The sequence below is a fragment of the Leguminivora glycinivorella genome, chromosome 9 (genome assembly GCF_023078275.1).
Source record: "Leguminivora glycinivorella isolate SPB_JAAS2020 chromosome 9, LegGlyc_1.1, whole genome shotgun sequence".
NCBI classification, from domain to species: domain Eukaryota; kingdom Metazoa; phylum Arthropoda; class Insecta; order Lepidoptera; family Tortricidae; genus Leguminivora; species Leguminivora glycinivorella.
In genome coordinates this window covers 12,317,408-12,334,537 of record NC_062979.1, presented here as the reverse complement: position 1 = coordinate 12,334,537, position 17,130 = coordinate 12,317,408, and the positions used below count along the sequence as shown (strand labels likewise).

Genomic DNA, 17,130 nt, shown 5'->3' with positions numbered 1-17,130 from the left:
AAAATTACCGCGTTCTGCATCTGGCCCTTGATCCAACCACCGAGCGAGAGTCTCTTAAGATGTTGGTCGAGACTCTTCGCTATGAGACCGTTCGCTGAAACGACTATCGGGACAATGATCGTTGAATCAACATCCCACATGGTGGTTATCTCGTGAGCCAAGTCTAGGTACTTACTGGACTTGTCCTTCTCGGCTTTCACGAGATTCTCATCATGGGGGATGGTGATGTCAACGAGCACGGCCCGGCGTTGCGGTCGATCTATTATCACAATGTCAGGCTTATTGGCTACAATAGTCCTGTCAGTGATAATAGATCGATCCCAATAGAGCGTGGCACGGCCATTTTCAAGAACTGGCGCAGGTAAGTACTTGTAGTACGGTACTTCGCGGTCCACAAGGCCGTATTGAAGAGCAAGCTGCTGGTGAATGATCCGGGCTACGAGATTATGCCTGTGCAAGTACTCACCGTTAGCAAGATGAGAACAACCGGAAATGATATGCCTGTAATTATTTATACTATTTTATTGTGCTGTTATTTATAATTTTATAATTTAATTTAATGTAACTCGTTTAAACATTATAAATTGTATACTTCCAAAAAACATTAAAGAATAAAATATGTACAATTAACTAAATATAGTACCTACTATTAAGCAGAAAAAATCTTAAACTATACTTATCTAAAAAAGAAACCTAAAAACCACCCTCCAGGCCCGGCCCCTCGGCAGGGTGCCCATCACGATCAGCATTCATTAGGCTAGTTTCCTATATTTAAGGTAGTTCGCTTTTATGCAGTGCACGAAATAAAGCATAGAGTTAGAGTATATTGAATAGTATGGTATAGAGTTATCAGTCAAGATTTTCGAATGCAGCGCCATCTATTATTAAGTTACGACAACTTTTCATGTGACTTTCCATGCCTAAAGGTTCCTTTTTTTAGAACATAAAGCATGTGGACCCTTTTAACATGGAACGCCACATATTTATGGCGGAATTTCTAAATAGGTCATTCATCAACCAGGCACATTAATAAATATTTGAACGCTAACTTATTTGCCAAAAAAAGAAAGCATTTATAAAATTTCCAATTTAATACATGTAATTAGCCATAGAATGCCGTTCGCTAGTTTGCGGGTGGTACAGCGACATCTAGCGAAAATTTTGAACATCAAAAAATACTTATACATTTTACGACAACCAGTCATTACCCAGTTTGCGGAGGTAACAGTGACATCTAGCGTACTACGGCATATAATTGATTTTTATGCCCTCTATTGTTAATTTCCCTAAGCATATCGAAATAAAGCAAATAAAGCACCACATAATTAAAAGAAAAATATGGTCAGTAGTTCTGTTTAAACATAATTTCTATTTAATAGTCAAAGAGAAAGATATAAAGTAAATGAATTGACCGTGACGTCACTCCTCAGTATTTCATAGTAATTCCATATTATATTAGCCAATCGTTTTCACAGTTCAAAAAGAAGCTGATTTGACTAGTTAGAAACTAGCCTAATATGCCTCAGTGCAAGTTATCACTAGATGTCACTATTACCATTGTAAACTAAACTGGGTAATGTCTTGGCGTCGTAAAATGTGTAAGTATTTTTAGATGTCCAGATTTTTCGCTAGATGTTGCTGTGCCGCTTGCAAACTAGCGAACAGCATTATATTATAGCACTCTTCGTAAACTGGCGATCAAATATATGAAAGAGGCGAGTTCCTACTTTCCTAGCACAGTCGTATGGTCGTAAGCTCGTGTAGGTGAATCGAAGAGTGGTATAATACTTATACATAATAAAATTATATGAGGTGAACGCGTACTGTGCTTGTATGCTTTTCATGAACTTACTTACATGGTAGCTACTTACCATTTTAATAATATTGGTGGATTTGGACGTAGCCTTAAACAAAGGATAGTATTCTTCGTTTTTCATTAAGCACGCCGCCACATCCAACGGAGCTAGTTTGTGCACCTAATTTTAATTTAAGCAGCATCTCTGATGGAGCGACAGTAGGTACCGCTTGTATATAGTCCAATTCGTGATCAGCGTAATCTACCACATAGGTATGTCACAATTAAAACTAAAATGAAAGTCCACACGAAAGCGTTCATCATTGTGCCTTATTGCCTGTTTTCGGGCCAAGGTTTGAAACCAGGACCTATCATGGGTTTCACGGCCTCTGAAGAGGCTGTACCTCCAGCTCCACTCGTCGCGGTTTTTGCTAGGTTTGCTACAAGCGCCTGTTGCAAATTGACGGCAAACATGCATGTCATTCAAGGATTAAATAAATGAGAGCAGAAAAAAATATTGTTGTTCATTTGACCGATATCCGGTGTGATTTAATAGTTATTTGTTATACAAGGGGGCAAAGTTGTACTTAAACGCCGAGTGTGGTATTGAAAAACGAGCAAGTGAAAGGATTGTATAGTTGAACCACGAGCGAAGCGAGTAGTTCGAGAATAGAATCCTGCACTTGCGAGTTTTTTTAACACACGAGAAGTAATAGTTATTTGTTATACAAGGGGGCAGTTGTATTTTAACGCCGAGTGTGGAATTGAAAAACGAGCAAGTGAAAGACTTGCTGATCTTGCGAGTTTTTTAACACACGAGAAGTAAAATACATTTGCACCCGAGTGTAACACTAAACTTTTCCCCGCACTATAGCGAGGAAACTACAACGCAAAAACTGCGTTTATCACTGCTTCCAGTATATTCACAGGTGGTAAATCATCTTTATTACTAGATTCAACTACTTTTATCAATTTTAAAGATAGTTAATTTGACTTTATTCAAAGTCAAATTACTTTATTCACTAGTCAATAAAATGCGTTTTTACTCACTGGTATTAAACGACAAAACACGTGTTTCCGAGCTAGTGAGGGAAAATGTTATTGTTGGCAATTTAGTGGGGTACAGTTTATTGATATATGTTTCAGAACATAGTTCCCACACTTTGGGACGATACACGGCTATGCGTGCCAAGCTGACGTCAGAACGGCATGTCCATGTCACTATCTATTTAATGCTTAATTTCTTGATGTACTTACAGTTTTCTTCGCTTTAGCAAATAGGTACAGTTTAGGTCAGTTATTTGGAGCAAATTTTGTGACTATTCAGACATCTCTCACGCCATCCTGACGGACACAGTTGCAGGTGATCTGGCGGTTACGGTGATCGCTTTCCATCAGGCGGGCCGTATACCTGTTTACCACCGACGGTTTATACAAAATGCCTTATTTTGACCTTTAACCTTGAGGTTAAGTATTTCATTAGTACTGTTAGTGCGTTTTCACATTATCCGATCTGATATCGGATGTAGCACCGATATCCCATACATTTAAGCCGCCATCTTGGATTTTTGCCGGATCGGATAATGTGAAAACGCACTTAGCCCATTACTACTTTGATCCCCTGAAGATGAAAAGCCGTGACGCTCTTGCACGAAGATGAAAAGCCGTGACGACTGCAGTCGGCAGTATAGACAGATATATGGCAGTCATGCATATTCCATATGCTCCCTCCGGCAGTGACCAACGATAAAAATGTAAATTAAAAATACTACAAATATAATACAGATATTCTTTTATTGCCTACTAATACAAGAAAAGAAACTTAATATACAAAGTAAACACTGGCAAACAACCTTTATTTAGCTTGGTCAACGAACGATCCTAGATGGAATGGCCGAAAAGCAGAAAGTTTCACTGCGGGATGTTGTTAGGGGTAGTCAGGCAGGAGACATACATACTAAAAGTCCTCGGACTTTGGACGTGAGCTCGAAGAGGGGGGGATGAAAAAAGTCCCATTTTTTGGTTTTTTGCTTATATTTCAAAAACTATGCGTCATACGAAATTTTGGTTTACTACACCTTGAAAGCTTATAAAATTCTCTATAACTTTGATCTAGAAACTTTTTTTCTATTCTCAACTATTATCTAGGTATGAGCTCCTAAAAACTGTTAATTTTTTAAAAATCGTCCCCCCCCCACTTTTTGCTTCGTACATTGCTCCATATCTTGAAAAATATTTATCTTAGACAAAAGTTTTCTTGAAAAATCTTGTAGATCATTCAAATACCTTTCATAATATGTGTACATATGCTTCTGGGTCATGTACCGTTGAATAATTATACGACTTTAAAACGAAATTAAACAACAAATGTATGTGATAAACGTGTAAAATATGTATTTCATGAACATGATTGTATTAAGATGCTGTATAAATGCATTCACACAACAGGTAACAATACAATTAGCTGTATATAAAGGCCTTCTCACACCCACATCTACCACTACTACAATCTGTTGTGCACCGGCAAAATATTAACTTCAGTATTTCTTCCGGAGCAGCTGGTACTTTGGTTTGCACAGGAATCAGTAAGTTGCTTTCGTTCCGTGCCATCCCCATTCATCATCCTCCTTGCGTTATCCCGGCATTTGCCACGGCTCATGGGAGCCTGGGGTTCACTTTGACAACTAATCCCATGATTTGGCGTAGGCACTAGTTTTACGAAAGCGACTGCCATCTGACTTTCCAACCCGAAGGGTAACTTGAATGATCTACAAGATTTTTAAGAAAACTTTAGTCTAAGATAAATATTTTGCAAGATATGGAGCAATGTATGAAGCAAAAAGTGGGGGGAAAACGATTTTTAAAAAATTGACAGTTTTTAGGAGCTCATACCTAGATAATGGATGAGAATAGAAAAAAAGTTTCTAGATCAAAGTTATAGAGAATTTTATAAGCTTTCAAAGTGTAGTAAATCAAAATCTCGTATGACGCATAGTTTTTGAAATATGAGCAAAAAACCAAAAAAATGGGACTTTTTTTCATCCCCCCCTCTTCGAGCTCACGTCCAAAGTCCGAGGACTTTTAGTATGTATGTCTCCTGTCTACCCCTAACAACATCCCGTAGTGAAACTTTCTGCTTTCGGCCATTCCACCTAGACCCCCTTTTGAGCATTCATTGACTGATCTAATTGGCCCATATATAGGTCCATGTAATATAACATGTAATATAAATAGTAACAACGCTGCGTTTGAAGTACGTCGGTATAGGACGCCAGTGGACACATCGCGGACGCTGGCAGAGTTGCAGAGGATGCTGGTGATCGCACGGAAGGAGAAGGGCAGAAGGCACGGTGCCGCAGTTAGCAGGGCTGTTCGGACTGGTGCGCGGGGAGGTTGCATGCCTGGAAATTACTATTATTAAATATTAATAAATAATAAATAAATATTATTATAGGACATTCTTACACAGATTGACTGAGGCCCACGGTAAGCTCAAGAAGGCTTGTGTTATGGGTACTCAGACAACGATATATATAATATATAAATACTTATATACATAGAAAACATCCATGACTCAGGAACAAATATCTGTGCTCATCCGGGATTAAAACCCGGGACCGCGGCGTAGCAGGCAGGGCCACCACCGACTGCGCCAGACCGGTCGTCAAAATTATTATTTATATATATCAGTCCTTCTAGCACAACTTGCTCTGTCGCGCGCGAGTCCATACTTGAAGTCGCGCTTGATGTATGGACTCGCGCGCGACAAGGCAAGTTGTGCTAAAGGGTCAGATGTTATTACCGGTAAGTACGTGCGACTTTCGTTCCGGAGATCGCAGGTTTCTACCCCGGCTCGCCTTCGGGTTGGAAGGTCACATGGCAGTCGCTTTCGTAAAAACTAGTACCTACACCAAATCTTGGGATTAGTTGTAAAAGCGGACCCCAGGCTCCCATGAGCCGTGGCAAATGTCGGGATAACGCAAGGAGGATGATGAGACGTTATAGAACTTGGTAATACATGATTTATAGGTACTAAGATCCGTCACATAGCTGTCACAAGAAAACGGGATATACCAAAGATATACAGAGTCAGGTAAACGTAGCAAAGATCTTTAAACAGGACACCTAAAATATTACTATTGGTAGCAATGGAATTGTTATATTATGTATTTGAAGATACAATAGTGATATCTAAGTGTAATCTAAATCTGTGTGTGTATCTAAAATTAATTTCTATTAGCTCATAGATGGCAGTGGGGTGCGCCCCGCCGGCGACAAAGTTGTGACTTTTTTGTCTCAATTTGCAAGGTGCGCCCACGGGAACGACAGCGACGCAACTTTTCCTTTTTTCATGAAATTGAGACCTTATGAAAAAAAAATTTTTGGTACTCCAGAATGAGTGTTTAAAAGTTTTGATGAACTGCTTAGAATTTTACAACCCGGCATCGTTTTTCGGAATATTGTCGGAATATTCTTTTACAACATTCTTGTCATATAAAATCGGTCTTTCCTTTACTTCTTCACTTAAACGACAGATATCAATGTCATCTTAAACAATCGGCATTTTAAATGTCAAAATGACAACTGAACGGGAACAATTTTGTCGTCGTGTGCGCACTTGCATTAAATCAATAGGGAAGGAGACAGTTGTGCGCAGGCTTGTCGCCGAACACGCAGACAAAAAAGTTGCGTCGCAACGTGGGCGCACTTTCATACTATCATATCGTAATGAAATGAAGTGGGGATGAAGCTAGGAACATACTACGCGGACGTCCGTCGTCGCGCGACCGCAGACGCGGATCTGGACAATGAATATACACTTAACCGTGCAAACTATCGGTCGACGGTCGTGGACGTGGCCTTGAGCGCATGTACGTCCGATCGAAATCTGGCTCGCTGGATGTTTTGGTCAGCCGAAGCCACGTCCCGAAGACCGTGCACACCGATCGGTCGCGGTCGCTCGACGGCGGACGTCCGCGTAGTATGTTCCTAGCTAGATACTAGATAGTGTACCGTACATACCTATTCATCCGGCTGGGAAAGGCTGCACACGAGGCGGTAACTTAGGCCATGCAGGCGCGCACGAAGGCTGGTTGGTGATGCTGCGGCAGCAGGTAAGTCAGCTTGTCGGTTGTCTTCATATCACAGTCACTGTGTGGCTTCTCCATAGACCTAAGAGAAGAAAGTTACAGTACAGTTACAGCGTTGCGTCGGGCCAACTGTATGGAAAAAGACGCCGCATCGACGCGACGTCGACGCGGCATCAGGCTTTGCCCATACAGTTGGCCCGACGCGACGCTCGCGAGACGCCCGATGTGGGGGGCCCCTAAAGCACCACAAAATTAGACGAAATATATGGACAGTAGCATGTTTAAAATTTAATGTCAAAGAGTAAGATATAAAGTCAATGAATTGACCGTGACGTCACTCCTCAGTATTTCATAGTATTTCCATATTAGCAAATAGTTTTGACAGTTTTTAAAAAGAAGCTGATTTGACTAGTAGGAAACTAGCCTATTATGCAAATAAAATATATCTTACATGGGTTTGTGTGTGAATTTCTGTCAAATAGTACGTAACAAAAATATATCATAAATGCGTTGCTAATGCTATATATCTTCGGTAAATTATCGCTCCGTCCTTGACGGGCTGTAAGGTTCGCTCGACACTTCAACTCATAGGAAAAAGAAAGTAGGCCACTTGGGACTTACCCGAAACCGATGTAAAATAGCAAAATAAGTAAAAAAAATGAATTTACCTCTATATCTACAGCCTCACTCACTTTTTGTCAGTTATGGCAGGCCCCAGCAAATTCAAGTTGTCGTTTACGTGAACCTGCTGTTTGCTTCTCCAAGTGGATGAGAAGGTGATCTGTAACTTAAACTAGAAGGTAACTCCCAGCCCCTCTCCGCCCCGGTATATCAGGATCAGGACATTAGCGGCATCGGTAAGCAATATCCTCGTATGTCACGACAATAATTATTTACCGTTACCCCCAGGGCGCACCGGCCAAGACCCTTCAGATGCCAGCTGATCAATCGGATCAAGAGGAATTATTAGAAGTGCCTAGGCTCTCGAGGAGGTTTCCTGCACGGGAAGCATGGTCGCGCGATAGACGATAAAATATCAGGCCGTCCCTATCGCACTATCAGTAAGTGCGATAGGGACGGCCAGATGTTTTATCATTTATCGCGCGACCATGCTTCCCGTGCTGATGTGGCTCCCCACCACCCACCCTCCACAGACGTTTAAAAAACATACATACTTGGACTAAGTGTAGTTCAGTTATTTATGTTTTTTAACATAGACAAAAATAAAATAAACTTAAAAAAATTTCAAAAACATACTTAAATTAAGAAATATATATAACTGGACTAAAAGAGTGTTTAGTTCAGTTATTTTATACTTCTACGTCAAAGATAGAAAAGTAAAAAAACCATACTAAATTTTACGATGACTCGGTGGCTCTGCACTCAGCAGTCACAGGCCAGTGGTCCCTGTAAATATAAAATAATTTAAACTATCATATGGTTCACAATGAGTCGTAAAAGTATTAAATGGAATAATTAATAAGTATGTGGAAGTCCTTATATTGACGAGCGACTCAGCGATGGCTTGCGACTTGTCAGCGCGGCGCCTGTAAAAAAATACCGTTTATAAAGCTTGCTTATTATTAAAAATGTTTTCCCTCACTAGCTCGGAAACACGTGTTTTGTCCTTTAATACCAACGGGTAAAAACGCATTTTATCCACTAGTGGGTAAAGTAATTTGACCTTGAATAAAGTCAAATTAACTGCTTTAAAATTGATAAAAGTAGGTGAATCTAGAAACAAAGATGATTTACCACCTGTGGAACTACTGGAAGCAGTGATAAACGCATTGTTTGCGTTGTAGTTTCCTCGCTATAGTGAGGGGAAAAGTTTTGTGTTACACTCGGGTGCAAATGTATTTTACTTCTCGTGTGTTAAAAAACTCGCAAGTTCAGGATTCTATTCTCGAACCACTCGCTTCGCTCGTGGTTCAAATATAGAATCCTTTCACTTGCTCGTTTTTCAACTCCACACTCGGCGTTAAAATACAACTGGGCAAAGTTTGTATAACAAAAACTATTATATCAAGGACATATTCCTAAGCTTAAATGGAATTATTAATTATCTCAAATAAACCTAAAAGTAATAAATAATCACCTTCATTTTGGAAAGTTTCTAAAGTACCGGTAGGTAAATTTTTTGTTTAAACCTCTGGATAGTCGAGTTCGAAACACGATTAAAGTTTTTTGTTAACTAGTGTTCGTCCTAGGGATATCTATTGAAGACCAATGGATTAAGGATAGAAAACTAGTATATCTTCGGACGTGTAAGAAGTGATAGATATATAAATACACAATTTACATTCAGTAGACGGTCTTTCTGGGTAGAAAGACAGTCTACTCTGGGCCTTCCCGACACTGACCTTATTTAAAAAAAAAAAGTTTTGTTAATCTTTTTTCGCGAAAATGTCTATAACGTCATTTTCCGGATAATTATGGCCAATAAGATATTATTTTAATATCAACTTTATATTATATTTATATCAACTTCTGTAAAGATTTTATCAGGAACAGTTTTTAAGTCATTCGTAATTTCTTGGAAGCAAATATGCAAAGTATCTAAGCATGTTTTACTATGTAAAATGTAACTGATAGTTTCATGTATTAAAAACGTAGATCTGTAGAAGACTAGATAAAATGTTGATTTTACCCTTGCCATACTGATGATAAAATTGATGAGCTGATTGTCAGTTGACTCAGTTCCATTGTTTAATGAAATCTTCACGAAGGCTGCAATCGCGTGCTCCATCTATTAAGTTGAAATTCCATTTCAAGTATTATTTTAGTATTTGTTGAAAACTGATTTGTAGAGCTGATACAAAGTAATAATTTGAATTATTCAAACCTAGTTTAGGACTCTGTCATACGGTTAGGATTTTGAGCCCTTGGCTCGACGGTCAGCCTATTGCCGTGGCTCAGTTCTTGACCTAAAATTGTACTTATATTCACTATCACGTTTATGATAAACTTAATTCAATTTTACAAGAATGGAAAGGAATATTTCTATACAATTTAAATTATATCATTAACATCATTTAAAGTATAAATATCAATAGAATTATTTATAAAAAATATTAATTTATTATCTATGACTATATTGTGTGAACGTTCCTTCACTCTTACAGTAAGCGAGGCACTTAGAGATAATAAAAAAAAACATTAATTTATCTTACCCAAATGTGGGTTCCATTATTCATAGGCTTTTGAGCCCACGGCTCGACGGCGCTAGACCGTCACTGGCCCCCTTCGCCCCTGAAAGGTATATAAAAACAATTAATTTCATTCTCCGAGGCACCCCCCTCCCCCTTTTCATATTTTTTCTACTCCTGTGTTGTTATTCGTCATTTACAGTGTCGTGCATAGATCGTTGAAACCCTACATGGCGGATGCCCGCCCCCGCTCGGCGCCCTGCGCACCCACGCATACGATATACGAGGTGAATCATACTGTCCTGAACTCGTAGCGCAATTACTGCGCCTTTATGTTCCTATGCCGACCAGAGTCAATTTCCGGCCTCGTGATCGTGGTTTATTTGTAGGCCCAGTATCGCGAACCGTGTCTCACAGAAAATCTCCTCTTGTTCGCCCTTTGCCCCTCCTGAATGCTCTCTTAGCATCAGCACTTGAGTGCGATTTATTTGCTGGCAGATGGAGTGCTGTACGCGACGAATTATTGAGGTTCTGCGAGAGGATGGATGTACGTCTTTCAACAGTTTATCATGTATAAAAAATGTTTTGTACTTGTTTTTAGTTTTGCAGTGATTTAGTATTAAATACTGTCATGCTGTATCACTATTTTTGAAATAAATAAATAGATCTTAAAGCATTGTTAGGTAGCTTTATAGCGGGCCGCGGGGCGCCGGCCGGGGGAGCGAGCGACAGGGGGAGGCAGGAACAGAGGGGAGACCGACAAGTCAAAATATAGGAAATAAATATAATAATTTCACGAAAGTTATTTTACAAAACTATTAAAAAGTAAGTACATGGTCGTAGAAAAAGTATTGTATGCAACGGTGTTTAACTGAGTCAAAAAACACTCGTGGCGTCTTTATTAATAATTTTCGGCTTCGCCTCAAATTGTTACTCACGCCACTCGTCTTTTTTACGCGTACCATACAAGAAAGAAACGAAGAAAACAGCAATCCGTTGTAATAAATAGTGGATCGGTAAAATCTGACTGTGGGTCTGTGGACATTGGGGTCCCCAGGGTTCGTCCTTGGCTAATCTATGTTTTTTATTACAAGTAAATGACTTACCGGACGCCGTAGACGGCAATATGTACGTTTTTGCTGACGACGCTTGCGACATAATAACCGCTCCTAACATAGACAGCTTAGAGACGTCAATCACCCGTGACGTACATAAACTCCTACATTGGTTTTCTGTTAATGGGCTCGTCCTCAATGTGTCAAAAACTCAGGTTCTCCACTTTAACCTAGGAGGGAGACCGCCAAGACCGCTAGTGGTTACCATTAACAACACAATCCTCCCGCAAGTCAACTCTGCCAAATTTTTGGGTGTTACACTCGATCAATCGCTAAAATGGGACACCCAAATTCAATTAGTATGCACTAAGTTGGCAGGCATCTGTTTTGCACTTAAAAGATTGTCTTTTGTTCATCCTCAAGCACAAGTGCGGAATAGTTATTTTGCCCTTTTTCATTCTGTGCTAAACTACAGTCTAGAATTTTGGGGGGTCGCCGCTGACTGGCGTCGTGTCTTCGTGTTGCAGAAGCGAGCGGTAAGAATAATAGCCAACGTGCCTTCTGGATCGCCAGCTCGACAACTATTTATATCATTACGTATTATGACATTACCATCGCAATATATTTTTAACATTGTAAAGTTCGTAAGAACCCACATTGACACATTCCCACACAGAGCCGGTAACTTGAGATGCTTAAGGAACAGGAACAGGGGTTTACTCGAAACATCTAACTTCAGACTGACCAAATCTACCAAAACGACCTATGCTATTGGCCCTAAAATCTATAATTGTATCCCCGAACAAATAACCGCTATATCCAATGATAATGTATTTTACAATAAATTAAAAAAATGGCTTATTGATAATGCCTTCTATGACATCAATGAATTCCTTGAAATGTAATATTTAGCGCGATAATGTATTTAAATTATTTAAATTATATAGAACACATTTATAAATTTTATAATTTAATTCTTAGAGTAATAAGAATTATGTACTTAGTAATAATGAATGTTTATGTTTCTGACGTGTAATGTATAAATATGCAATATCAATAAATATGAATATGAATATGAATATGAACATGCAAAAATAAAGTTTATAAAAAAGAAAAAAAGAATCTAGACCCACCTTATAAATATATGTTAATGCAGGAGCCAATATGACTCCTGCAATATGGACATCGGTTAGCTCCGGAAGCCTGCTGTACTCCCACGAGACACGGGTCACATAATACGTGCCCGCAAGGTATGAGCACGCGCGTGGGTGGCTGCTCCAGGCATATACCGCAGCGCGTGGCGGCGGGGGCGGGGGCGGGGAGGCCGCGGGGGGCGCGGGCGCGGGGGCCGCGGGTGGCGCGGGGGGCGCGGGCGCGGGGGGCGCGGGTGGTGCGGGGGGCAGCAACACCTCCACCTCGGCGTCGGGCACTTCCTCGGCCCAGTCCGCCACCTCGATCTCCTCGGCCATCTCCGGGACGTCAGGGTCTGCGACCACTTCGCCGACGTTTATGCGAGCGCTGACGGCGACCAGGAAGTATCGCAGCGTGATGATGCCGGCTTCCAGAGCCCGCATGTTATTATTGACTGCCGTCGCTCGGACGAGTTGTGCTTCGCGATTACGTCTGGTCGGTCGCGCGGCCCCGTTCAGTTGTGCCTGCCTTCTCGCGTGACAGTTGGCAAAATTCTCTGCCATTCTTTCTGTAAATATACAAATATAAATAAGTAAATCATAAAACGTAGTCAAATTATATTTGGATTTAACATTTTAAGTTCAGGTACCCTTAGACCGTCAACAGACAGCCTTACAATTCATAATCTTTAAAAAAAACTTGTATGCAATCTGTCAGATTGATCTGAGTACTTAATCTTAAATAACAAGAGTGTATGTAGACAGTCGCGAAATTGTATGAAACTCCGCGTGCACTCGATCTGATTTTTATAAAATAATATTTTTTCAGATTATAATTTTAAGACTGACGGCAATAGCCGGCCTATATTGTACAATACGAATCGATTCTCAAAAGTTGAAATGGACGATAAGTAAGTTGTACAATAACAAGTTATACAAAACAAGATTTCAATGAGATAATTATAATAGAGTTGCTTTTTGAATAGGTACCGACTGGATGGAATAATAAGGAAGGAAAATATAATTAATACCTCATAATTTAAACTTAACAGTTTATTTACACACATTTATAATATTGAAAAGTACAAGGGAATATTTGAGTAAACCATACATGTATTATGTAAATATCTATAATTTTTTCCAAAACCCAAACAGGGATTTCTTTTAGATTAGCTGAGCTGGGGGGGGGGGGGGGGGGGGGGGGTTTGAAATTGTGGACCTATGAAGAATATGAATATAGTGTGATATTTAAAGTATACTAGGCACAGATAGAATGCATGAAAATGCACCACAGTATAGTGCAATTCCCTTTAAATGTGTCGGTAATAGCCAATAACAATAACAACAATAGCAGGTAAACTTGAGGGCTAGAAGTTTGTATGAAAATCACAGAAAAGGAGATTAAAAGTAGGAGGGCCATTTTTTTTTCAAAGTTGTCTGCCTCACTTTGTTTTTGGATTTGGAAATGTTTATGTGTTTTCCACTCAGAATCACGAGCTCTTTCATTCCTAATAGGAGAAAAAAGTGTCCCAAAGTTTTTTCCCCTTCCGTTACCATTTTTTCATACATTTTATATGGCGGTAACGGAATGGAAGGTTCGAAAAAAATGTATGGAAATCTTGGGACTTTATTTTCTCCTATCAGGATCGAAAGAGCTTTCGATTCTGAGTATGAATCGCGTAAAAAATACCCATGTTACAAAAAAGCGGGGTGGACTACTTTGAAAAAAATGGCCCAGGTACCTAATTACCTCTGTCATTATTGCTATAGGATTATCAAGTAATTAACAAAAGTGTATTTGAGTATAAATGAAAACGAATCTATCAAATCAGTTTGGCATTGTAAAAAAAAACACAATAGTTTTTAGATGAAAATAGAACTGTTTCCCGGGTGTAGTATTTAGCCCACGTAGGCAAGTATGGTCACGCGATAAATGATAAAACATCTATATATATATATATAGATAGGGGCGGCCTCATGTTTTATCATTTATCGCGCGACCATAGTTGCCTGCCAGGTATATTTAAGAATTCGTTTATCCATACTAATACTATAAATGGGAAAGTGTGTGTGTCTGTTTGTTTCCCCGTCTTTCACGGCAAAACGGAGCGACGAATCGACGTAATTTTTTAGGTGGAGATAGTTGAAGGGATGGTGAGTGACCCAGGATACTTTTGGTCTCTTTCTAACGTGAGCGAAGCCGCGGGCAAAAGTTAGTATTATATACATCCTATAATAGAGGACATATTGCATATAATGTATTGACATATCTGGACACACATAACACTAATGATATTACCACCCTAAATATCTGTACATAATGTTAAACAAATGCATTGAATTTTATTTCATATGATACAAGTGTGCTAGGTTGGTCATTCATTACACATCACGAGGCGATGTGTCCACTAAACACTCGTAAACACTATTTAATGAAATATTTCAAAAATATACAACCATCATTCGTTTACAATATAATGTTTCTGCTGAGAGTAAACGCATTCTCAGCATAAACCAATGTGTAAAAAATAACCTATACTAAAACTGACAAGTGACATCAAATGTAGTAACATTATTAGTTATTTACGATACAAGTGCAAAAAGGGGAAATCTAAACGAGTGACATAAAATGAATAATAGGGAACGTTGTAACTTTTAAGTCGACAACAGTTACGAATTATCTAATCGCACGTGTATTGTACATTACAAGTAGATATACTGTCCTCTAAAGTTTCGACATGGATTATTAGTAAACTAGGTACTACTTTGCGCATTAGTAAGGATATTAGTTAAGACACTACAGGAGCGAAAATGATAAAATTAAAAGGAGCCCCCCTTTCAATTTGGGAACTATAGTTAAATATATACTAGTGTAATTAACTAGATTTATCGAAAAAAAAAATTGTCCAATAAGAACAACTCAGTTAAAAGATATTGCGAAAAAATCTTTGAAATCGAGGTTCCGCTCTCGACTGTTTCCTCTTTCAAAACTTAATCAATCGAAACGAAATCTGAATAACAATGAAATAATCTGTGTCGGACCGTTTAGTTTTTTTGCTTAATTGTTAATTCAATTTTGAATACCACACATTTTTGCGTCATAATCAATAACGCCGTTTTTGGAAATTTTGGATGGGCTCCAGCGTCTTTAAAAATAATAATAACAAAAAAATCAAAACGCTCCGACACAAATAAAAATAATAATAATCTGTGTAACGTACTCTATAACCCCTGTTCGCCAACTTACCTATCTGAGAGATTTAACTATCTGGCTGAAGGCAGTGAACACCGCTTACGTTCAAGCACTAATCTTACGCTTGCCATTCCGACAAATAATACACGTACGTATGCAAAGTCTTTCACGGTGCGCGCGGTGAAATTGTGGAATGAACTGCCCCGGTCTCTCAAACAGTCTCAGTCTGTGGCATCACTCAAGACTAATTTGAAGAAGCTTTGGCTTTCCAACCAAGCGTGATCTGGTTATGTGTATTCCTTCTGAACCTACTCCTATTTGAGAAGTACATATTTCTTGCGATATTCATATTTATGTATATTTGTATTTATATATCGTATTTTATTTGTGTATTCGTATATGTAGTTTATTTCATAATATTATTTAGTATTTATGTAGTTTATTTACTTGTGGACATTATTTTGGTTTATTTCTGACCTTTATTGTACTTCTGTAAGTTTGTCTATCTTGCCTACTTTAATGTTCCTCTCATCTAATCTAAGGTTAGCTGGAAGAGATCCCTTATAGGGATAAGTTCGCCTTTGTACCTCTGTTCCTGTAAACTGTATATGAATCTGTTGTACACAATAAAGTGATTACTACTACTACTACTACTACTGTGTTGAAAAAATCATTGTTCTGTTTTCAAAAAATAGAGAGGAAATAGTCGAGAGCGTTTGTATGGAGAATTGACCCCTCCTGTATCGTCTTAAGTAAATGACACTATTTTTACAATACACTTTAAAGTAAATCAAGGAAATGAAATTCCATTTGTTTCTTTCATAGGGTCCCTAGAAGCACAGTATAATAAAGAGTACTATCAGTATGGCCACTCCTGCTCCCCGCTGAAAGCACCGCCCACCCCCTCTCGGTTACTTCACAGTTACCGCCTGTCAAAAACGCGAACCGTCAACCTGTATATCTTACTCACACAAGCATAGTACGCGTTCACCTACACGAGCTTAGAATGTGTGCTAGGAACGCGCCTCTTTGATCGCCAGTGTCTGAGATGTGCTAGAAGTGAGAAGTCATTTGTTTTACAACGAGGCAAGTCATTGTTTAACCGCACGTAGCAGCAAGGAGCAAAATAAAAACACGTAATACCTACTCGTAGCGCATTATGTTTATGATACAAATGTGCCAATTTTGGCACATTTTGCCTTAAAAAGGACAGCAATTATTTGTACCTCTTGTCTAACTCCTAGCTGGGATGGCAAATTTTTTATTTTTATATTCTTTTGCCTGTATGAACGCGTTTTTCTCATTTGGCGACTTGTCAAGTAATGCGTACCTACACCGTGGACACCCTTTGACGACTTTTTGCAGACATTTCTTTAAAACCCAACCACAAACATAATTGCTTTGGCCGGCATCATTATCTTTGGTCAAGTTTCGCCAGTCAGCTCGTACGTCATTTGTTCAGAAGTACGCTGCTCAGGGTAGCTAGCCGAATGGCACAATCGCTCACGAAACGCTCACGAAATGAAGCGCTAGTAGATATCTATCTCTATCGCGCTTGCGTATTGGCGCGACAGAGCCAGCGGCGTATCGCTTTCGTTTGGCGTCGGAGAAATGCCATTCGGCTACGGGGCCAGAATCGTTTTTAGGGTTCCATAGTCAACTAGGAACCCTTAGGCCGTTTTCACATTATCCGATCCGATATCGGATGTAGGAAGGAT

At 39.3% G+C, this 17,130-nt stretch overlaps 1 protein-coding gene across 11 annotated transcripts; it reads right to left on the bottom strand.

The window, feature by feature from the left end:
- Nucleotides 1-4,958: 4,958 nt before the first annotated feature.
- Nucleotides 4,959-15,744, bottom strand: LOC125229666 (verprolin-like). Of its 11 annotated transcripts, none has more exons than XM_048134561.1 (7): nt 15,467-15,744; nt 12,223-12,788; nt 10,059-10,137; nt 9,536-9,634; nt 7,554-7,666; nt 6,818-6,967; nt 4,959-5,196 (listed from the first exon to the last, which is right to left on the bottom strand). In XM_048134561.1, the coding sequence occupies exons 2-3, from the start codon at nt 12,781-12,783 to the stop codon at nt 10,111-10,113; spliced, it is 588 nt and encodes a 195-aa protein (XP_047990518.1). In that variant the 5' UTR covers nt 12,784-12,788; nt 15,467-15,744; the 3' UTR covers nt 4,959-5,196; nt 6,818-6,967; nt 7,554-7,666; nt 9,536-9,634; nt 10,059-10,110. The 11 variants fall into 11 exon arrangements, with proteins under 11 accessions (XP_047990518.1, XP_047990519.1, XP_047990514.1 ...); XM_048134562.1 differs by having other exon boundaries at nt 4,959-5,206; nt 7,578-7,666; XM_048134557.1 differs by having other exon boundaries at nt 7,578-7,666.
- Nucleotides 15,745-17,130: the final 1,386 nt, after the last annotated feature.

Excerpts from the sequence above, each read along its gene's own strand:
- LOC125229666 (XM_048134561.1), bottom strand. The coding sequence starts at position 12,783 with ATGGCAGAGAATTTTGCCAACTGTCACGCGAGAAGGCAGGCACAACTG. Across the intron at positions 10,138-12,222 it reads CATTAACATATATTTATAAG|GGGCGAAGGGGGCCAGTGAC; the intron begins GTGGGTCTAGAT and ends TATACCTTTCAG.